This window comes from Urocitellus parryii, chromosome 8 (assembly GCF_045843805.1).
Source record: "Urocitellus parryii isolate mUroPar1 chromosome 8, mUroPar1.hap1, whole genome shotgun sequence".
Classification (NCBI taxonomy): Eukaryota; Metazoa; Chordata; class Mammalia; order Rodentia; family Sciuridae; genus Urocitellus; species Urocitellus parryii.
This window is the reverse complement of record NC_135538.1, coordinates 12,001,841-12,025,903: the sequence shown is the minus strand read 5'-3', so window position 1 is coordinate 12,025,903 and position 24,063 is coordinate 12,001,841. Positions and strand designations below refer to the sequence as shown.

Here is a 24,063-nt window from a genome sequence, read left to right as displayed (position 1 = left end):
AGAGGTTGACATGGATTTTTGTTCTCAGAGCCTTTACTCTGCTTCTTTGGGTTTGTTTCACCAAGGATGATGAGCCCAGGACTGGAGTTAGTTCACACGCAGAATTATGGGATATTCTTTTCTTGTTCTCTTGCACATCCTCATGTTCTCCAGATCACAGGCCCGCTACCCCCACTCCCTACCCTGGACCCCCAGCCAGAATGTCAAGTTGCTTTTCAGGTTTGGTCTTCAGAATGCGAGAAAATTGGGACCCCCCCCACTCCCATTCTTTGGATGGTAGGACTCCTTTTCCTTGTTCCTTTGACCAGAGATAGGTGTTCTGTTTGGGTTTTAGATGCTGGAGTGCCAACAAATTGTTGGTAGGCTAGGAGAGAAAAGGGAGAAGGAGGAAAGAAGAAAAAAAGATTGTCTCCTTGTCTTCTCCCTTCCTTCGCAGCATAGAGGGGTCTTTTCACATGTCTGTTTGACTAAACATAGGGTGTTTCTCCTGGTGTTTTTGCTTCTGGTATTGGCTGTACCATTCTGTAAATCTGCCAGCCCTGGGATCAAAGCCGGAAGATCATGGAAGAATACCAAATACTATGAAATTATCTCCTCCCCCACACAGCCTTCTCCTGCTTTTCCTGGTCAATATTCAGGTTTGACATAAGTCTTTGTTTTGCCTGCTGGTTTACTTTTGTAGAGTTCTCAGTTGCTTTTGTATTCAGTCTGAGATTTTCATGTGTTGGAAGGAAAGGGGTGCATTAGTTGGTTTACTCCATGTTAGCCTGCACTATAAAGCCTTTTTATAGTGCAAAAGAATACAAGTATTCTTTTTGGAGGGGAAATACTGGGGATTGAACTCAGGGGCACTTGACCACTGAGCCACATCCCTGGCCCTATTTTGTATTTTATTTAAAGATAGGATCTCACTGAGTTGCTTAGCGCCTTCCTTTTTTTTTTTCTTAACTTTGTTTTATTTATTTAATTTTTTTTAAAGTTGTAGTTGGACACAATCCCTTTATTTTATTTATTTATTTTTATGTGGTTATGTGGTGCTGAGGATTGAACCCAGCCCCGCACACATGCTAGGCCAGCATTCTACCGCTGAGCCACAACCCCAGCCCCAGCGCCTTGCTTTTGCTGAGGTTGGCTTTGAACTTGCCATCCTCTTGCCTCAGCCTCCTGAGCTGCTGGGATTACAGGCATGCACCACCGCGTCCAGCTGAAACATTTTTTAACCAAATAAATCTATTACAAAATTTTGGAAAAAAAGGTTTTGAGAGGAGTTTTTATTTTAAGAGACTAAAGAAAAGTCAAATTGTTTTAGAACACACTTTTCTTGATGTAGAATTTGCTGATATTAATTTTAAAGCTGTTCTCTGGTCATATTTTTTAAATAGTTGTAGATGAACACAATACCTTTATTGTATTTTATTTTTTTATTCGGTGCTGAGGTACGAACCCAGTGCCTCACATGTGCCAGGCAAGCACTCTACCACTGAGCCACAACCCCAGTCCCCCTCTCTGGTCATAGTTTGTTATGTCAAATGCTTCTGATTTAGTGTTATTTTGTTATCTAATTGTAATTCAAGTTAAAATTAGTGTGGGGCCTGGGTGGCCCATACCACCCAGGGGCTCTGGAGGCTGAGATAGCAGGATCTGGAGTTCAGTGCCAACCTCAGTAACAGGCACTAAGCAACTCAGGTAGACACTGTCTCTAAATAAATATATAAAGTAGGGCTAGGGATGTGGCTCAGTGGTTAAGCACCCCCGAGTTCAATCCCCAGTACCCCCCCAAAATGTAAATTAGCATGGGAGATCATGCTACATGGGAAAGAACCTATATTTTAGTCAGAAATTTTGTATATAGAGGGATATTTCAGTTTTGACTTGAAGTAAAATTTGATTAAGATGTTCAGATATTAAAGTTGGTGAATAACATGCTCTTTAAAATGACTCCATAGTTGAGATAAATCTTAGTGTTTATATTTTACTCCTGTATTCAAAATATTGATTTTCCATTTTCACTTTTAAAATACCTTAGGGAAGAGCATAGTTTTCAAAATTTAATTTCTACTTTGAAGTGGTAATAAAAATAATTTAAACAAAAATAATTAAGAAGATTTAATGCACACAATTTAGAAAATGAAGAAAAATCACTCAAGACTATTTTTTGGGGTGTCAGGGATGGGTATTGAACCCAGGGTGCTGGGTTCAATACCTAGATTCCCAGCCCCACCCCTTTTATTTTGAGATGGGGGGTATTGGTTGCTGAGACTGTCATCAAACTTATGATTCTCATGCTTCCACTTCCTAAGTTGCTGGTATTATAGGCATGAATCTCAGTGCCCTGCTCAAAACTGTGTTTTATTATATTAGTTTTCTATTGCTGTGTAATAGGTTGTCAGAAATTTAGTGTTTGACTAAAAACAGCATATATTTACTTCATAATTTTGATGGGTTATGATTCAGGCACTGTTAACTGGTGATTGATCTGTTTCTAGTGGCCTCCCTCCGGTCTTGTAGCCATGGGGACCTCTCTTACACATGGCAGTTTATTTCTTTAAAACCAGCAGGAAATTCTGTCTCCAGTCTGCTGCTGCTGCAGAGACTTATATAACAGTTACCAGAGAATGACTATCTCATCAAATTCATAAGACTTACTCACATTCAAGGGTGCAGGATTATTTGGAGAGGGGGTTTATACAGGGCCTGTGCCACCAAGCAAGGAGAAATCTGAGGGTGCTGTATTGTATCATAAATAACAATGCTTTGGCATTTTCATTACTAACATTTATAAATAGTTCTGATTTTGTAAATAGTTCTGATTATTTAAAAATGCATTTTGTTTATAGTTTACTATCTTTAATGTAGAACATGAAAAACTTTAATAAAACCATGGGAATGCCAGTAATTCCTATTTAAATAAAATAAATGTAAAATTGACAGAATTCACTAAATAGGAAAACCACATTGTCATGTTCCTATTGTCCTTCATTCCAGTGACATAGTTGGGAGTTGGGACGTGAGAATGAATAGTTATTTCAGTTTCTACCTCAGTGATTTGGAACTAGGAATAGTAATCCTTATGAATGAGAAGGTTCTCTTTTAAATGCATCAAAAAGGTGTGTATGTTTTTCCCTGGCTTTCTCCCCCAACCTCTAATTTATTAATCATGACAGTTATATGCTCTTAATTGGATCAAAAATGTTCATATAACTTATTATTTGTAAAAGGTCTTAAATAATTAAAATGTATTTTCTTACAGATCTTTATGCTAGGTAGTTCAAGATTTAGGTGCTGACCATTAGGTTCATGGGAAGACTCTTGCTGGCTTTCAGATAGCTGCCGGCTCACTGTGCCCTCACACTGGAGGGTGGGTTAGGGAGAGAACATACAAGATAGTGTATGTCTGAGTGAGAGCTCCTTGGTGTCTCTTATAAGTAAACCAATCCTATTGGACCAGGATTGTCTACAGTGATGTCCTTATTTAGCCTCAGTTGCCTTCAAAGAAGTCCTGTTTCCAAATACAATATCTTTGGGGTTTGGGGTTTCAATATAAGAACTGGCAGGTAGGAGAGAGCTGAAGAGATGTTTTAAAAAATATTTGTTTTTTTTTTAGTTTAGTTGGACACAATACCTTTATTTTATTTATTTATTTTCATGTGGTGCTGAGGACTGAACCCAGGGCCTCGCATGCGCTCTATTGCTAAGCCACAACCCCCGCCCAAGCTGAAGAGATTTTATTGAAAGCCCTTCCTTCTCCTTGATCCCTCCTGTTTTAGTTCTTAATGCTTGAGTTCTTTGGGTGATTACCCTCTTATCAGTAAATAATATTTTATGCCACTATTTCTTAAAATTTAGCCATTTTTTATTGAGCTGTTGGAATAGTAAGTATAGAGCATTAATTTGTTTGTGCTGCTACTGCCCTCTTTAATACCTTGAATTTTGAGAGGTGAGACTCTGGAATTCTACAGGACAAATTATTTCACTCCTTGGTTGTATCTTCTTTTGTGTGTGCTGCAACTTGTGGTTTCCTCATTTTATCAATTATCAACTCTTTTATCACATTTCCATTTTTAGAAGTTTGTAATGTCTTTGTCTGCTGATTCTTCTCAAAACATATGAGGGAGGCAACTTATGAAGAAGAGAATTTTTTAGTTTGCAGTTTTGGAGGTTCAAGGGTATGTGTTTGCATGGGCTCAGTTCTGGTGAGAGACCTGTTAACTGCTTTAGATTATGGTGGATGGCAGTGGCAGGACCATTTCCAGGAGCAAGTGATCATGAAGCCAGAGAGCTGTGTGGGGCCAGGCTCAGGCTTGTATAACAGTCCTCCAATCCTCCTGGGAGAACTACCAGAGTATTGCAAGAGAAATACCTTATTCTCTTCTGAGAGTAGCTTCCCTGGTGTTCCAAGGACCTCCACATAGACTCTCCCTCTTAAAGCCCACCACCACACTAGCAGCCAAACTTTTAGTATGGGGACAAACCACATCCAAATGATTACATTCACAAAACCTAAAATATTTGCTAACCCATTACAGAAAATGTTTACTGACCCCTGGCCTAATTTATATTAAGTGGCGTTAAAGGTCATTAGTAGAAATTTTGTGGTGGAGTAGCCAGAAGCAGCAACTGAGCTAACATATTTTAGCTTAGGTAAAAGATTCCTCAAATCTTGGTTAAAGTCATTAGAAGCTGATTGGACTTGAAAGAGTTTACAGGTTAAAAATATGCATTTGCTCTGGTATCACAAGTGGTAACAGAGAAATTTAAAAGCCTTTTACAAGATTAGGGTTGGGAATTTAGCTCAGTGGTAGAACACTTGTCTAGCAAGCGTGTACATTAAAAGTCCTCCTTAAATTTGTAACTTACTTTTTTTTTTAGCAGCATAAAAAAAGTAAGTTACAAATTTAAGGAGGATTATTCAGTGTATACGAGGAGAACTGAATTAATTAGAGTGAGAGCTTTTATTTTGTACCTTTCTGTTGAAATGATGTGTTGGTGACCAAAGGAAGAAGGACAGCTTAGGTTATTCTGAGGTCAGATGAATGTAGTGAGTTTGTGTAAGTAAAGGCATTTGTAACCTTAGATTAGATAATATTAGCACATGGTATATAAGGGGAAGAAGCTTAAGTTTGGGAAGCAGAGTTCAATCTGGCGCACAGCAAGCACCAGGGGATCTAGAAAAATTACGGTAGTTTTAACTGAGGAAGAACTTAACATAACAAACTGAACTGGGGTAAATAGCCACTTGAGGTTTTGGAAGACACACCAGCAGGGAAAACTATTTACCCCAGTTGGAGAGCCCACGCCTAGAGAGCATGCAGCTGTGTTCTTCTGACCTAAGCATAGAAGTGGGAATCATAAGGCAAAACAAAAGTATGGTCCCAGAATCAATTTTAATTCTTCTCCAGCATTTCCCACTGTTAAAACCCTGATGTTTTGTGTGTCCTGATTCAGATTTTGAGAAAACGGAGATAATTCTATTTCTGATTCTTTGTGGATTGTTTACATATTTGATGAGGGCTGGAGTTTGAATGAAACTTGGCAGTTTTAATAATAAGCATTGTTATACAGTATAAATAAGTTACCTGTTGAATAATATTTATTAGTGAATGCTTGCTATATACAGTCATTGTATCATATCTTGTGGATCGAAAGACAGTTTGTCTATTCATGTATGGTGAATTATTGTGGAAGTCTGTTAAAAACCTCTAATTCGCTGGCAGCATTCCATCACTATAGATTTATCATTTCTTCCTTTTTTCTTTTTCTTCAGTGCTGGGAACGAACCCAGAGCCTTGGCATGCTACGCAAGCACTCTACCCTCTGAGCTATATTCCCAGCCCTTATGTTCATTCTTTTCTTTATTTAAAAAAAATTTTTAGTTGTAGATGGACATAATACCTTTATATATGTAGTGCTGAGGATTGAACCTAGTGCCTCACATGTGCTTGGCAAGCACTCTACCACTGAGCTACAACCCGAGACTTTATTCTTTTCTTAAACTACTGAATGTTATAGTGACATTTACAAAATTCTCAGCAGATGTTCTTTGTTAGAAATCCCAGAGGAATGAGTTTGATGCTTAGGATTTACTGACAGTAGTCTATATAGAACATAGAAATTTGGAGAAATGAATATACTGGCATATAGGTACATTTTCTAAAATAGGTAGGAATATAGTATATTAGTAAAAAGTATATACAATTATATTAAAATTCCTTGTTTGATATAGGTATTTGGTTTAATGGGTAGTGTAAGATCTTAAGTATCTTAGCTTAAGAGTTCTTAGAAAGTATCTGTCAGAATATAATCTTAGGCAATATCATTAGCAGGTGGATCCCTTTACAGGAAATTAAAGGGCGAAGGATGGTTTTGCTTGTACTAGAATTGATTCTAATTTGCACAGTAAATGCTATATATTTACCCCTTGGTAAACTTAAATTGCTTTTAAGAAACTTACACCCTTTGTTGATTGGTATCAGTTACCATCACCCTTGTGGCAGTCCTTTTTTAAAAATCAAGTATTAATCATACAAGTAAATGTCAGATTACTGCAGTGAATGCTTCAAAAGTAAGTGGCAGGGCAGTGAGCCCATAAAGAGGAGAGTCTTGTCTTAATCTTATTGGAGAGGTAGGAGACCCTTTCCTCATTAGATGATGCTTTAAGAAATGTTCCAGTGCAAGGCCATCAGTAGAGCCAAAGCAATAACAGAGGTCCTTGGTCACTGGTTCTTTGCATTCATGCTGTAGAGATTTTCAGACAGGTTGCATATAGTTGCAGGCAGGAGTTTATTACTTGGGAAAGGAAAAGGAAAGAAGGAACACTCTTAAGGGAAAAAGGGAGAGAGTGGGTCCTCACAGAAAAGAGGCCCCTCCTGCCCTCCTGTTTTATTGGGGAGTTCCAGGGAAGTTTTCAAAGAGTCCCACCAAGGTCCACCCCTTGACTTTTGAGTGGCAGCAGGATTGCATAAGACTTTGAAGTCCCACTGCACATGGTCTTACCCCTACCCCATGGAGGGGAGATTTACTGTTATAATGACATACTAAATATGTAAGGCAACTCTTGAGTCACCTTGGCCATGCTTACTGATTTTGATTGGAACTTGGTTCTACAGATTTTATGATTGGGGGCTTTGCTTCTAATTATTCTGTCTGCCTGAGTCCTGTAATCTGGTCTGTGTAAAGGTTACACAGGTACCCCTTTGAGAGTAATGTGTGTTCTTATCATCAGGGAGGAGTCTTTCTTTTGCAGATAGAAGGTTGTTGATAAATGTAGCATATCCTGTTGGCTTAAGCTACGCAGCACCAGAGTTTTCTCAAGTAAATTGTAAAAGAAAGCATGTGAGGGTCAGTACATAAGTTCATTCTATAGAATTTTCCCCTTAACCTTATGTTTTCATCACTTGTCTGTCTGCTACCTGTCTGAAAGATAAGTACTGGGGAAGCCATGGTGACATGTGTCTAAATAGATTTGGGGCCCAGGGAACTCAACCTCGGAGGTGGGGGAGATCATTTGTTCCAGGAGCAGGGAAGGGCCAATGAGCATGGTATAAACTGAGGCTGGAAATAGACACAGGAGTTGGACCAGGCAGGGCCTTATATATGCAGACTTTTTTTTTTTTTTTAATGTATCTGAAGAGAAGTGATTGGCCATATTAAGGGGTGTTGGGAGTAGTTTTGAGTGTCAGTCATCTGATCAAGATAGTTTTTAAAAGAGTTGTAAATGTGTTGACAACACATCCATTTAGGTGTTGTCCAGGTGGATGATGAAGGTAACTTGGACTGTTGTCATGGAGGTGGTGACCAGGGGAGGAAGAAGAGACAAATTATGGGGAAAACAACAGATTCCACATATAAAAGAGGTGAAAGTGAATAGAATTTGAAGTCTGTTCAAGTGGTTTTTAATGGTTAAAGCCATTTCCAGGCTTCTAAATTATTATGCCAATTATAGTTAAAAATGTTATCATCACTGTGTACAGTGGAAAAAAAATTTTTTTGAGTGGAAATTAAACTCAGGGATGCTTTACCACTGAGCTACATTCCGGTCCTTTTTTAAATTTTGAGACAGGATCTCGCCTGCCTCAGCATCCAAGAGGCACTGGGGATTCTAGGCATGCTCCACTCCTCCAGATTCAAAAGTTTTAATCAGTATTCATTTATTCATAGTTACTTGTTGCCTAATTTCTCTAACATGTCTTTAACTGCTTTCTTTCTAAGCACTATTTTTACCCTTTGCTTATGTAAGAAATTTCAAAATAAAGATTTTTTGGAGGGAGGATTCTTGTTAAACTTTAGATCCCCTGATTAAAAAGAAATGGTTTACCATAAAATCAACCAATTTGAAGTGTACAATTCAGTGGTTTTGCTATATTCACAAAGTTGTGCAAACATTACCACAATACTTTAAAATATTTCTTCACTTCCAAAGAAACTCTTATCATTAATTCATCATTTTTCTTGTTTAACTTAGCAAAATGTTTCTAAGCTTCATACATTTTGTAGCATTTATCAGTGTTCCCTTTTTTTAAAAAAAATATATTTTTAGTTGTCAAAGGACCTTTATTTTATTTATATGTGGTGCTGAGAACTGAACCCAGTACCTCATATACATGCTAGACAAGTGCTCTTCCACTGAGCTGCAACACAAGCCCTCAATATTCCTTTTAGTAGATGGACACAGTACCTTTATTTTATTTTTATGTGGTGCTGGGGATCAAACCCAGTGCCTCACATGGGGTAGACAAGTACTCTACCAACTGAGCTACAGCCCCAGTCCCTCAGTATTCCTTTTTATCACTAAAATTTCATTGAACAGATAAAACATTTTGTTTATTCATCAGATGATGAATATTTGGCTCTTTCTGCTTTTCAAATGGAATTTTAATGAATTTTATATATATGATTATCCATGTAGAAGTTTTTATGTGAACATTTGTTTTTAGCTCTTTGGGGCAGATACCTTGGAGTGAAATTGGATCATTCGATAACTTTAGAATTTTTTCAAGAAACTACCAAACTGTTTCATAAAAACTATTGGAGAATTTTACATTTCCACCAGCAATGTGTAATATCTAAGCAACTACCAAGTGATAGTTCATTGTGATTTTGATGTGTTTCTGTGCTGACTAAAGATTTTGAGCCTGATTTTTAAAAGAAAAGCTGCACTTTGATTTCATTGAGAATATAAAAATGGAAATGTTGGTAATTTCATATTATTGCTTGGAAACAATTAGTTTTGCTGTATTTAAAATTTATTCTTTTTTTTTTTATCAGTTGTATTCCTTGAATGACTACAAACCACCCATTTCTAAAGCAAAAATGACCCAGATTACAAAGGCGGCCATCAAAGCTATTAAGGTGAGTAATAAATTTTACTCTTATGTTTTCAAAAGAAAATACCACCCTAGTATTTTGAAGGAGAAATAATTTTTATATATTTTCTCTTTTTTTTTTTTTTTTAAAGAGGAGAGGAGAGGAAGAGAGTGGGAGGGAGAGTCGGGGAGGGAGGGAGGGAGAGAGGGGGGGAGAGAGAGGGAGAGGGGGAGAGAGAGAGAGAGAGAGAGAGAGAGAGAGAGAATTTATTTATTTATTTATTTAGTTTTTTGGCAGACACAACATCTTTCTTTGTACGTGGTGCTGAGGATCGAACCCGGGCCGCACGCATGCCAGGCAAGCGTGCTACCGCTTGAGCCACATCCCCAGCCCCTTTATATATTTTCTCATGTGAAGAATTAATATATGTATAGTGTGTAAAAGAAAAAAAGTGTATTACTTGTAAACCCTCCCTCATAAACACTTAACATTTTGATATTTATCCTTCCATAAGCTTTGAAGTAAATATTTTTCCTTTTCTTAGGCAGGTGATATTTTGGACATTAGCCACATCATGGAGATTTTAAATTGTCATTTGTCACACCGACATTGCAGAATCTTAAATACAAATTAGTAGAAGACTTCTAAATGAAAATAACACCTTATTGATTCTGTATAGATTTAAAAATGGACCACCATGGAAAATAATTAGGTCTTGTTGTACGTAAGATACTTGAACTATGGAAAGGGAACACAAAGACAGGTTTTGGATAGGTTTTGAACCTGTGTTCAGGAAAAACATGTATATTTCTCTAGAACATAGATATAAATTTTAAAAAAAGTATATAAAATTTCTTGGCTAAAGGACCTTTGGAGCTCAACCACAGACATCTTTCCAAGAAGTTCTTGTCCCCACAGCTAAGATTCCGTGCTTTATTGAGGAGGGCTGAATGCCTATTTTTAATTAAGTAGATATTAACTGTGAATGTTTTGTGAATGTTTTCCTATTATGAATTAAAACATCATCCATAACTAGAAGTACCAATATATAAATTATCTTCTAATAACTGTATATAACATTTAACAAATTTCTATTTACTAATAGTTGCTACTGAGATAAATTCAGATAATGGTTGATTTTGCAGTTTTCTTATAGCTAAAATTTAGTTTTCAGATTTGTAGTTAGTATCGTAAACATCATTATAGTTAAAATCTCTATACTTAAATAGGGAAAATCAAAGACAGGATAAGGACAGTTACCACATTTTTCAAGGAAGTAATTCGCTCTGCTCCCATCTGATAGGCTTAGTATATAGAAGAAATTGAGTCTCTTGCACTTTATCTATACTATTCTCTATTATAATGGTTTTTACGATCACAATCCTGTGAATATGTAAACGTGTATTGTCATTTTTATTCTGTAAAAATTAGAAGTTGGTGTATTTATGTAACTTTCCTGAGCAGAATACTTTTTTTTTTTTTTAAATGAAGGTCCATCAACAATTTTCTTTTTTAGAGAGAGAGAGAGAATTTTTTTAATATTTATTTTTTAGTTTTTCGGCGGACACAACATCTTTGTTTGTATGTGGTGCTGAGGCTCGAACCCGGGCCGCACGCATGCCAGGTGAGCGTGCTACCATTTGAGCCACATCCCCAGCCCCAGAATACTTTTTTAATTAAAGGATTCAGTTAAGTATGGGTGCTAACCGTATTTTCTATTTTCTGATGTCAGAAAGATATAAGAAATTAAGTAATTTGCTGAAATTTGAATCTAGGTGTCTGTCAATCAGGAGTCTCTTTGTTTTTATGAATAGTGTACTAATTTGTGCCAATGATTTTAATTTTGAAAAATTTTAACAAGTTGGAAAATATTGCAATGAGCATCAAATATTCTTCCCTTAAATTCACAATTACTAACATTGGCCACATTTGCATTATTTCTACACATATGCATGTACATACACACTTTTTTTTTTTTAAAGAGAGAGGAGAGGGGGGGAGAGAGAATTTATTTATTTATTTATTTATTTATTGTAGTTCTTGGCGGACATAACATCTTTGTTTGTATGTGGTGCTGAGGATCGAACCCGGGCCGCACGCATGTCAGGCGAGCGCGCTACCGCTTGAGCCACATCCCCAGCCCCCATACACACTTTTTGTCATTTTTTTCTGGTGGATTCATTTGATAGTTTCAAACTTCATCCATAATAGTGCTTATTAATCTTTATGTACTTGAATTTACATCTCCAAGAACAAAGACGTTCTCCTAAGCAACTGCAGTATAAGAATCACGTGTAAGAAATTTCACTTTGATAAAATACTGCTACCGAATCTACTATATAGTGCATACATAAAATAGCATTGACTTTAGTTCTCATGTCTTTTTAGTCTAAGGAGGTGTCCCTTATAAAACATAATTCATTATTCAGGTTAATTTTTCAAACATCATTATGCTAACCATGGCATTACCATTGGGGTATTAAAATTTATTAAACTTAAATTTTAGATTCTTTTTTGTTAAGTTTATAATTATTTCTAAATTATAATTTATAGTTATAAATATTATTTCTAAATTATAAATTTAGAAATTCTATTTATTTACAGGTTTATGCTTAGTATTTTTATAAAAATGTGTTTTCTCATAATTAATAGTATACCATTATTAATTTTTAATCCTTGTGTTTACTTCTATTTTAGTTAATTTTGTGTGGTCCATTAGAACATTATACATCTCTACATCTTAAATGTTCCTGTAGTTCATTTTCTGGAAGCAGGAGATAATAAAGTTGAAAACAGCTCTCTCACATGATTTGTTAATGTTCAAGGTTGATGGGTAATTGATTTTTATAGTACTAGCCTTGCTTTAGCTGATAATTATGGATACCTGTTCTTTTCCTTCCTTGAAAGTAATACATCTCCCATTTTATATATCATAATATTTTGCTGTCCACACAAGTTTGTCAAAGTATGCTTTCATAAAGACTTTAATAGGATGCCAGTGCTGTGGCTTAGCAGTAGAGCCCTTGCCTTACACATGTGGGGCACTGGGTTCAATCCTCAGCACCACATAAAAATGGATAAACAAAATAAAGTTATTGTGTCCATCTACAACTAAAAAAATACATATTTAAAAAAGACTTTAATAGTATTCTTTTATATCTACATTAAATAACACATTTTAGACATGCTGACCATGTATCTACTTAAGAATCACTTAAGAAATTACATAGCCAGCTAGTTGGTTGTAAAAGGTGAGTGGTGTGAATGCTTATCTTGAAGTTTTGATTCCCTGAAGACCTTAAAAGAGTGTACTACAGGAATACTGCCACATCGATGTTCATAGCAGTACAATTCACAATTGCTAGACTGTGGAACCAACCCAGATGCCCTTCAGTAGATGAATGGATAAAAAAATGTGGCATTTATATACCATGGAGTATTATGCAGCACTAAAAAATGACAAAATCATGGAATTTGCAGAGAAATGGATGGCACTAGAGCAGATTATGCTTAGTGAAGCTAGCCAATCCCTAAAATACAAATACCAGATGTCTTCTTTGATATAATGAGAGCAACTAAGAACAGAGCAGGGAGGAAGAGCAGGAAGAAAAGATTAACATTAAACAGAGACATGAGGTGGGAGGGAAAGGGAGAGAAAAGGGAAATTGCATGGAAATGGAGGGAGACCCTCATTGTTATACAAAATTACATATAAGAGGTTGTGAGGGGAATGGGAAAAAAAACAAGGAGAGAAATGAATTACAGTAGATTGGGTAGAGAGAGAAGATGGGAGGGGAGGGGATGGGGGATAGTAGAGGATAGGAAAGGTAGCAGAATACAACAGTTACTAATAGGGCATTACGTAAAAATGTGGATGTGTAACCGATGTGATTCTGCAATCTGCATTTGGGGTAAAAATGGGAGTTCATAACCCACTTGAATCTAATGTATGAAATATGATATGTCAAGAGCTTTGTAATGTTTTGAACAACCAATTAAAAAAAATTAATTTTTTTGATGGGCCTTTTGAGCCATGTTAAATCCTGTGGTTGGCAGGAAATTCTTTTATTAAAAGTGATTTTAATACCGTACCTTTTTTCTCCCTCTTTCAGTTCTATAAACATGTGGTACAGAGTGTTGAGAAATTCATTCAGAAAGTAAGTATAAGCTTTTAATACTTAGACTAAATGTAATGTAATTGTATTTTAGTGCCTGTACTCTTCTCCTTTAAATGAAATCCTGAGGTTGTTTTGATAAAGACTATTAAAAGTGATTCTAGTTATTTTATTTTCTAATTAAGAGAGAAAATGAAAGTGCCTTTTGGATAATTCTAAAATGGTAGCTTTCAGGCAGATATTTTTGCTAAATTTACTTTGTCTAAGTGAGCATGCGTTCCTTGAAAATAATTACATCAATATGATTGATTTTTTTTTTAAATGGAATATAAATCTATTGTTTTACATAGCCTTTAAGGAAGTTCTCTCTTGTAGCTCTCTGTTTATATTAGGTATGGATAAAATATTGTCTTGGATGTTTTTCTTCTGTTGATCACTTTATTTGATCCATTAGGATGTTAAAAATTGCTACATGTTATTATATATACCCGCAGTTCCATTTTCCAGGAGAAGCAGAGGAGATAAACTTGAAAACATCTGTCTTGCATACATTTAGTAATGTTTTTGTAACCAGAGTCTGAGACAGTTGTAGTTCTTGAGTGCACCTGTTTGTGATCATTACTCTGTTGATGCCAGAGTTTCTGGCAGAGGTACTTAAGACTTAATTCCTTATGATACTACAGGAAATCAGTACTTTCCTGATTTGTGTTTAGGATTATTTTCTGTCTATATTCATGTGTCTAGGTATAAGCAGAGGCAGTTTGAGAATCAGAAGTATATGGCATTAAGGATTTAGCAAGGTTGCAGTGTCACAAAAATAGTTGACTGAGAGAAGAGTGCAGGAATCAAGGTGAGATTTGTGTCAGTCAACTAGGTAGCCTTGAGTAACTCAACCTGTATTTGATTTAGGCCTTTTCTCTTTTTTCAAGGGTTATTTTCTCAATACTTAAGGTATTGATTAAATATATATGGGGATTAATTAACTTAGATAATTTGAAGATAAGATGTAAGTAAAATAACATGTGCTTTTTTAGGTAAATTAAACTAAAAAGTAAAAATGCTACTGATTGAAAGATTTCATCAGTCTAAAGCAAGTCTTTAAAGTCTTTTATCTAAAGCAGTGCCTCTTAAGCTTTACTGTGTGTAGGATTTAGTAGGGATCTTGATACAATGGAGGTTCTGTTTCACTGAGTGTATGGAGCAACCATATGAGCAGTAGTCTTCATTTCTATCAGTTCTATATAATGTCTTTGCTGTTTATACAGAAGTCAGAATTTGAGTGGTAGAATTTAAAGGATAAATGTGAATTTGTGGAAAATTAATTGTTGACTGATTTGATTTGGGGTAGAGGTAGTTCTAATAAGATATTTCTGAATCATATGAAGACCTGTAGTGATCAAAGTTATTCCATTGTTAAGTAATTTATTATCCATCAGAAGAAGCAAGTCAATATTTGTTTCCTCTTCTCTGTAATTTTGCATTTCAAGAACAGTTTAAGTGGAATCTTACAGTATGTAGCCTTTTGAGTTAGGCATGTTGTACTCAACATAATTCTCTTGAGATCTAGGGAAGTAACCGTATGTATCAAATAGTTTCTTACCTTTTTATTTCTGGGTAGTGTTCCATTATATGGATGCACCACAGTTTTAGCAATTGACTTATTGAAGATCAGCTGGGTTGTTTCCAGCTTTTGACTATTATGTATAAAACTGCTAGGAACATTCATATATAATTTTTGGTGAATTTTTTTCATTTCTCTGGGATAGGAAGTCATGTTTTCATTTTGTAAGAAACTCAAAATTGTCTTCTAGGATGGCTGTATCATTTTATATTCCTATCATGTGTTATAATAAAAATAATGCAGGTAAAGGGAGAGGCATGCTTCTAGCTTTATATTGTGTTAACTATCATTTCATGTTTTGGTCATGAGAGATTTATAGGTGGAGTAATGAATGATGGTGATAAATGAAAAATTAACAATAAAGATGACTTCCTATGAGCTAGAAAAACTGAAAGAACATTCTGGTCTCTGGTCTGTGTCTTAATGAATTTTGCCAAATATCACGGTGTGTTCCGATTTTGTCAAACCTTCATGAGGCAGAAGCAAAGGCCAAAAATACCAAACTCAGACAAATTTTAGAATAGTTATTTGCATTATAAATAACTGAGTTCATTATTCTGAATGATAAAGAAAATATATTTTATTTGGATTTAGAAACCGTACTATTTGCTGACTTTTCTACTATCTATTTGCTACCATTCTATTTGCTAGCTTGAAATGCACGAGCTAAATGTTCAGCTATGTTCCTAAAATATGTAGACTTTAGCCAATTCCTTTTAAATCTTCCTTTGTACATGAGTACTACAAATGAATTAGTCCACTAAATTCAGAGTGAGATTAAATGTCATTACTCAGAACTGTTTCTTTTGTTACAATCTGGATACTATGTTTCAGTCATATACTTAGATGGTATGTGGCTTCTCTTCAATACCACAGGTCAGCAAAACATTTTATCTTTTTAGTCTCTAATAATAGTCCCTATATGAACCACCATTATCATTATTTATAAGTTTTTGACTGTGATTAACCTTCAGATTTTTTACTTCATTGTTAGATCAGTGAGAGTAGGGAATGTGGTTTGATCTTGTAACACACATTTACTTAGTGAATAATATATGAAAATATTGTGTTAAACACTTTAGGCATTACATAATGAAAGATTTTGATCTGGTAGTTTTATGCCCATTATTTGATTCTTTGTAGTGGATATAAATTTTTTAGATGAAGCCAAAACATTTTATCATCTTTTGGTATATTTATTTTTCTGCCCAGTGATATTCCCCAGAGGAAGGGTAGAGTCCACATTGAAAGGTAGTTACATTTATTTAACCTTTTTTGTTTTGTTTCATGTAGGGTGCAGTGTTCTGTAATGATGGACTTTTATCATGGGTATTGCCTTACCCTTGGGATAGTGCACATGAAGATTTGGGCTTTGGGGCACAAATAGTTTGAAAGGAGCAGACTTCCATATTCTTACTTTGCATATGCGCTTTTTATTAAAAGTTCTTTGCCCTGGGGTATTTTAGATGAGTTCTAAGTCTCTCAATCTGTGAGTTGCATTTCAAATATATCTTGACCTGCCCTCCTGGGTCATCACAATATGAGAAACTTGGGCTTGTTGTGTGTGTGTTTTTAAGAAACCATGGATGTTTTATATAATTTGTGTTGTGCAGTACACAAACACGCACACACACATATACACACAGAAGTGCAGAAAAACAACATATATAGCTGGATTTTTACAAAGAGAAAACCTGTGTAATTTCTACTCATTTGAAATAAAACTGTGATTGATGTGCCTACCACCCTAAGTGCCTCTTCTTGATCACATCCTCCACCCAAGTAACCATAGTCAGACTCTTATGTTAGTCACATCTTTGCTTGGTGTTATAGTTTTATTTAAAATAAGTGCATTTTTTTCAGTTTTTGTGATCAAACCCTCATATATAAGACCTTATATATTTAATACTGTGTGTTACCCCTGTATACGTGGGAAAAAATTGTTTTACTTTTTCTAGACCAGTCTGGCTATTAATTTCTCTACCATACCTACCCTACATGGTGAACTGGGAAACTGTCCAAAGTTGATATCAGAACTGAAGTTTCTAAAAATCTAAATTCATACATGTGCACATGTCATGTGCACACACACCTTAGGTTAGTTTCTTCAGTTATCTGGACAAAATCATAGAGACATTCAGCCCACTCCATTAATAAAAAGACCCCCAATCACCACCACCCCTGCCCTGAAAATAGAGTTTCCTTACTGTTTTACCTGGAACCAGTTTTTAAAGTTTCTCAGTTGTCATCTGGAATCTAGAATATTATCATTAAAAATAGCTCTGATAAAGCATGGTTGCTACTTCATATCTTAATGCAAGTGCAAGATATTTTATATTCATAGACTTGTGATATAATACTATCTTAAGTTTAACTATGAATTCTTAAAAGTGATTTAATGTAGTTTTTAATTTCACATAATGGAATTCTTTGTTCATTATATGTTTAGGATTTTTGCATGTTTTGTATAGCAACATCTTTTGGGGGATGGGGTACTGGGGAACTCAGGGACACTCAACCACTGAGTCACGTTCCCAGACCTGTTTTGTATTTTATTTAGAGACAGGGTCTCACTGAGTTGTTATTGAGTTTGCAGTCCTCCTTCCTCAGCCTCCCAAGTTGCTGGGATTACAGGCGTGTGCCACCATGCCTGGCTATTTAGCGATATTAGTTATTGCTCATTGTTGTTTATATTACACTTTACAAATAAGCTTTAGCTTGCCCATTCTACTGTTTACAGACATGGGAGGCGGTATGTGTGTGGGTGTGACTTTTCTACTTTTTGATATTCTGAAAGTACTGCTGGGAATATTCTTATATATGCATTTTAGTGCATGTTATATTTGTGTAGGAGTGGAATTGCTGTGCTATAGAATATGCATTTCTTCTACTTTGCTATATAATGCTTAATTAGTTTCATAATGGTCATATTAATTTACACTCCCACTAGCAATCTGTGAGATTGTGTGTCGTCTTCCGCACACCCCCCCCCCTCATCTTTGACATCTTGGTATTATTATACTTAAATTTTCTAAACTGGTTATTTTCAAAGGACATTAATAAATTACCTTCACAAAAGGAATTAAATTTCAGTCAGCTTTAAAACTGTTTTTTAACTGTGGTGATGCATGCCTGTAATCCTAGCAACTGAGGGAGGCTAACAAAGGGAGATCATAAATTGGAGGTCAGCTTCAGTAACTTAGGGAGGTCCTGTCTTAAAATAAATAAATAAACAAACAAATAAATAGGGCTGGAGATATAGCTCATTAGTAGAATGCTCCTGGGAAACAACAAGACTTGTTTTCAGACTCCTAAGGACTCATTAGAATGAACATACCTTAGTATGTTTAAAATGTTAGGTTGTTTTCTGATTACTATTACTTTTCTTCAAATTAAATGTTTCATCACCTCAGTCCAACCTCAGGTATTTCACAAAGATGTATATAAAATTTGGATTTTTTTTTTTTTAGTTGTGTCTTGTCAGGAGCTAAGGTAATATTTTTTTTCTTACTTAAAGTCATCTTTTTCCTCTCATCATCCCTCAGTGACACTGCTTGTACATCAGTTAAGAACTAATCACCTTTCATCTCTTGCTTCCTTGTTGGTGTGATCAAGATTCTCTGTGAAGATGGGCTAATGATTACCCCTATTCTGGCTTAGGGGTTGTGGAAATGCATATTGCTTTTGTGGAATTTCAGAGCTTCCATGCTTTTGGAATTTAAATTATTACAAGTTTAGAAAATAGCATAAAAGTATTTAGTTGGCCATCCAAGAGAAAATATCATTTGATCTTTCTTCCTAATTTATACTAATATCTCTTACCAAATTTGTTTTCTTAGCTGTTATTTTCTTAGGAAATACTACATAGATTCGTTCAGAATTAGCAGTGAAGATGTTATAAACTCTGTTAAGAGTATTATTATATGCTTAGTTCCTGTTGAATCTTTACTAAACTAATATTGGATATCCATAAAGTCTGAGACATGCTGCTGTTGTTTTTTTTAATAAGCTATTATGTTAATTAGCCTAGGTTTGTAGACTTTATAGGTACCCCATAGTATGAATTCTTAGGCTATAAACCAGTTATTATCTTACATAAAGGAAACAAAATCTTAGGAAACACTTAAGGAACATATATAAAGTTTCTCATGATTTCTTAGAATTCCTTAATTGACAGTACATTAAACTGTAAATTTTATAGTTAAAATGATCATGATCTAAATGATCAGTGTTAAATCATCAACTAATAGTAATTTGCTGCTTACAAAACTCAATTGGGGAAAACTTGAAGGACACATTATCTCTCTCTTGATTGTATTTGCAATCTGGTTGGAAGGCATTAGATATATAGTGAATTATTTACTAAACAACTTTATATTTAATAGAGAAGCAACTTTGTTTCTTTTTATCATTGCTTCATATAGAATGGGGAGTATAACAGAATTTATAATTTACTTGATAAATAATCCAGTAAAATAGTCATTTGTCTCCTAAACAGCAAGCTTATTTTAAATACAGAAGGGAATTTATTTGATTCTTATAAAATTCTTCCATGTGGCCTATGGCATAATACTGACCTCTTTAAATTCTGTGGGAGAAATAATGCAAGGATACATTTTAAAGTTAATAATGTAATTTTACTGATACCTGAAGAAATCTATTAACAGGCTTCAGAAGGTGTAGGGAACCACCTGGTAAACTTCCACAGTGTACAAGGAGTCTTATTAGAGAACACTCCCAAAATGTTAAAAACACTGATTGAGCAATGATTTTTTTTTCTCAAATAGGGATGAAGCTGCAATTAGGGCCCACATTGTATGAATATTAGAATCTTCAAGAAGGTAGATAATTTGAAAAATCATACTTATTTTTGAAATATATGTGTGTTTGAGGTAGGATGTAGAGATTCCTGAAATAACCTACAGGGGTCAAACAAACAAAACAGCAAGAAAATCTTGGTATGAATGTCTAGAATAGTTGGAAAGCTCTTGGAGCACTTCTTAGCATTGGTGAATTTGATCATATTTGCTAGTTACCTGTCAATGTTATTGTTCTTTTTGCATGTGTTAGCTTTTTTTTTTTTTAATGTAAGTAGAAAAGTCCACTGTATTTGTGTGCCATGACACAAAGGAAGTCTTTTTTTTTTAATTGTTTTTTGTTGTTGTTGTAAATGGACAGAATACTTTTTAAAAATTTATTTTTATGTGCTGCTGTTGAGGATCAAACACAGTGAGTCACATGTGCTACACAGGTACTCTGCCACTGAGCTGCAGCCCCAGCCCCACAAAGGAAATATTTTTAAGCCAAGGAAAAAGCTATTTTCATTGCAGCTCCCACCTAGTCTACTCTGTGATTTAAGAATCTGTGTTTACTATACAAGCTAGAAATAATGGAATTTTGCTGCTAGCGCCACTAAATGTTGGCAGCTCACAAGCCAAACTTTTCAATGTACAGAGGAAAGAAAAATCACTCATGGTTTTAGGCATGACTGTATCCTGGGAATCCTCTTTTCTTTCATGGCTACCATCAGCATCATGCAGTGTTTTGCAGGTATAGCCCCTTACTCCTGTTTTTTTTTTTGCTGTTCCAGCTCTGTTTTTACATTCAACTTTTAGTAGTTGAAAGTGGCAGCACAAATTCTAATAGGATTCATATGTAGTCCAACTGGCCTGGAGAGTCTTTTTAAACAACTCTGCCTGATGATAGCAGCAGATGCTAATTTGGATGGCAGCATGAAAATCACACAAGTATATTTAAAGGTGCATTCTCTCTAGTCATTCTTCCCTTTCTTTTTCTAAGTGACTTTCTCTGAAGCATGGGAAATTGGAAATTATTAGAGTATTGTTGAAGATGGTATATCTGTAAATATTTTGCATAATACAGTTTTTAAAAAATTATTTCAAGAGTCAAAATATAACATGCCCTGCCATTGGAGAGACTTAGACATTCTTGTTTTCAGTCTAATATAATAAAAATTTGAACAACATATTTCTTTGACTTAATTTGCTGTGGTTATTTAAAGTTATTAATATTTAAATATTAAATTGTACTTAAATCGTTTTTCTGCCCTCTTATGTGGAAAAATATCCAAAACAGTAGTATAAAAAATTCTGAGACACAACATGTTGGTGTAGAGTATGTCTGAAGGTAACTGTGGAAGAAAGAATGTTTTTCTTTAGGTGTTACTATTCACTAATAAATCTGCCAATATATTTTTGAAGCTTTAGAATCTTCACAGATGGCCATGAAAGGAAATTGTTTATAGCATACACTCATCATTATTCTGAATTAAGTTTATGGTCAGAATTTTTGGTATAAATAAAAGGAAAAGATTAAAAAAGACAACCACATTTGGGACTGGGGTTGTGGCTCAGTGCAGAGCGCTTGCCTTGCACATGTGAGGCACTGAGTTTGATCCTCAGCACCACATAAAAATAAACAAAATAAAGATATTAAAAAAAGCCTCAACATAGTAATGATGTTTGGATACTAATTTTTTTAAAAGACACCACATTAATTATTGTATTACTCATACATTAATTTTTAAAACTCTTATCAGCATAAGTTCTGTTCAGTCTTACTCAAGATAATCATTTGTGTAAAATAATGCATTATGTATAAGATTGTTTTCTGCCTTTGGGAAAGTTTAAATGCCAGTCAGTAAATAATTATTAAGCACTGATCTGTGTTTCTAGCACTGGGGAATAGTGTGTGTGTGTGTGTGTGTGTGTGTGTGTGTGTGTGTGTGTGTGTATTTACCAAAGTGGACGATGTTCTGGTTTTCATTAAGTTAAGAAAGTTTTATTTACTGACGGGTATTGTTAGCTAGGGTAGATAGTTAATTCTTTGAATGTATGATAGTGAAAGGAAGTTAACCTTGGCTAGATGGATAAAGTGAAGAAAAATAAGTCAGTTTTTTGACATGAGGGAAAGCCTTAACTCCTTGAGACATTTAAAAACAGAAACGTCAAAACAAAGTTTTTTGATCCTTCAGTTTACTCTAAGTCTTTAATGTCCAAACACTAATTTATTGCTCTTTTATGAAATACTTCAAGCATGTAATAGCCCACATCTCTCCTAACAGACTCTTTGAATTACAGTTAAAGTTCTCTGCATTTTTTTCCAGCTTAATAAAGACCCTTACCAGATAGGTTCTTTTTTTTTTAATTTTAATATTTATTTTTTAGTTTACGGCGGACACAACATCTTTGTTTGTATGTGGTGCTGAGGATTGAACCTGGGCCGCACGCATGCCAGGCGAGCGCGCTACCGCTTGAGCCACATCCCCAGCCCCCAGATAGGTTCTTAAAAAGGGTTTTAAGGAACAAACTAAATGCCACCTAGCCTTTTTGAAGAGTGAAATCAAACATTGTTTTGGCTGAAAATCCCAGTTAGAATGTGTGTGTGTGTGTGTGTGTGTGTGTGTGTGTTAGGGATGGGTTTGGGTTTTTCTTTTTTTTTTTAATTTTTTTTTTTGTAGTTGTAGATTGTCAGGAAGCCTTTATTTTATTTATTTACTTATTTTTATGTGGTACTAAGGATCAAACCCAGCTAGGCAAGTACTTTGCCACTGAACTACAGCCCCAGCCTGGGTTGGGGATTCTTGTATCAGTGATAATACTCAGATTTCCAAGAACATTCTTCTAATACAGTTTTGTTTTAATGCCATATGTGCCAGAAAATAACTTTAGGTGAAAATATTTAAGCTTTTATACTACTAAAAAACGAACTTGCTCTGTAACCATAATTTTCTTTTATTCTAATATATGCTGATAGGCAGTCTTTTTTTATGTTTTTGGAATGGAAACAAAAATAGGAGAAATAAGCTTCAGTTTTTTTTTTTTAAAAGAAGGATTCTTCATTGTGTTGACTTACTTGCTGTAGGACAAAAAAGCCTGTAGTTAAAAAGTCGGGGACTTATAATTTCACAATATGATTGAGAAATAACCCAGGAGAGTTCTTGAAAATGTTTTCATAGGATAAATTCCCAGAATTATAATGGTAATGTCTTATCTCTTATAGTTGGGGTATTTGAAAAACGTTTGAAACTTTGGGTTCCATGTATTTAGAATGGTATAACTTGCCATTTGTTGTTTGTTTTTGAATTAGTATAGAAATCTTTTTTTTTTTTCAGAGAGAGAGAGAGAGAGAGAGAGAATTTTTTAATATTTATTTTTTAGTTTTCAGCAGAGACAACATCTTTATTTGTGGTGCTGAGGATCGAACGCAGCGCCACGCGCATGCCCGGCAAGCGCACTACCGCTTAAGCCACATCCCCAGCCCTAGAAACCCTTTGTTATGTGTTTTATATTGAAATCTAATACATGTAGGCAATGAATTTTTTAGAGTCCTGTCCTTAATTTGCTTTTTTTTCCCGTAGCTTTTCAAAATCATTATGCAAATTTAAATATCATAACAATACCTTATTTATAATTTTTTTTTCATTGAAATCAGTTATGCAGTACTATTTTGGAACTTGGATGACTGACAGTTGAACTGAATGAGGAACATAGCCAAAGTAGATTCTTTAAAATGCCATTCCAGAGACATATGGTGTGGAATACTCAGTGTTTGAATATTCATTACAGCATGAGCAGTGTTTATGTACTTCTATAGGATTTATGATGATTTTTACCTTTGTTTTCTTCCCTTCCCACTCTTTTTCTCATCAGTGTAAACCAGAATACAAGGTACCTGGACTTTATGTTATTGACTCCATTGTGAGACAATCCAGACATCAGTTTGGTCAAGAAAAGGATGTGTTCGCACCCCGATTTAGTAATAACATCATTAGCACTTTTCAGAATTTATATCGTTGTCCTGGGGATGACAAGGTATGGTGCTCTTTTGCTTGGTGTTTAGATTATTCTAAATTCAAATATTTAATCATTACAATATCCACATTCATTTTTTGTTCTTAGAATTCCTTGAAGAGTGAAAAAATGTTGATTTTTGCTAGGTTTTAATTTATTTGAAGCAACTGCTGTTAAAGAAATTGGCTACAATATCTTTTGGAATTATATT

At 34.9% G+C, this 24,063-nt stretch overlaps 1 protein-coding gene across 8 annotated transcripts in view; it reads left to right on the top strand.

The window, feature by feature from the left end:
* Scaf8 (SR-related CTD associated factor 8) overlaps positions 1–24,063 on the top strand; it is a 189,074-nt gene that overhangs the window by 16,786 nt on the left and 148,225 nt on the right. For all 8 annotated transcript variants that reach the window (XR_003301280.2, XM_026393816.2, XM_026393818.2 and 5 more), the window contains 3 exons: positions 9,265–9,348; positions 13,416–13,460; positions 23,712–23,873. Coding sequence is in view for 7 of the 8 variants with exons in the window: in XM_026393816.2 (XP_026249601.1) it covers positions 9,265–9,348; positions 13,416–13,460; positions 23,712–23,873 (291 nt within the window). In the remaining variant the exon portion in view is untranslated. The remainder of the gene's footprint in view (positions 1–9,264; positions 9,349–13,415; positions 13,461–23,711; positions 23,874–24,063) is intronic.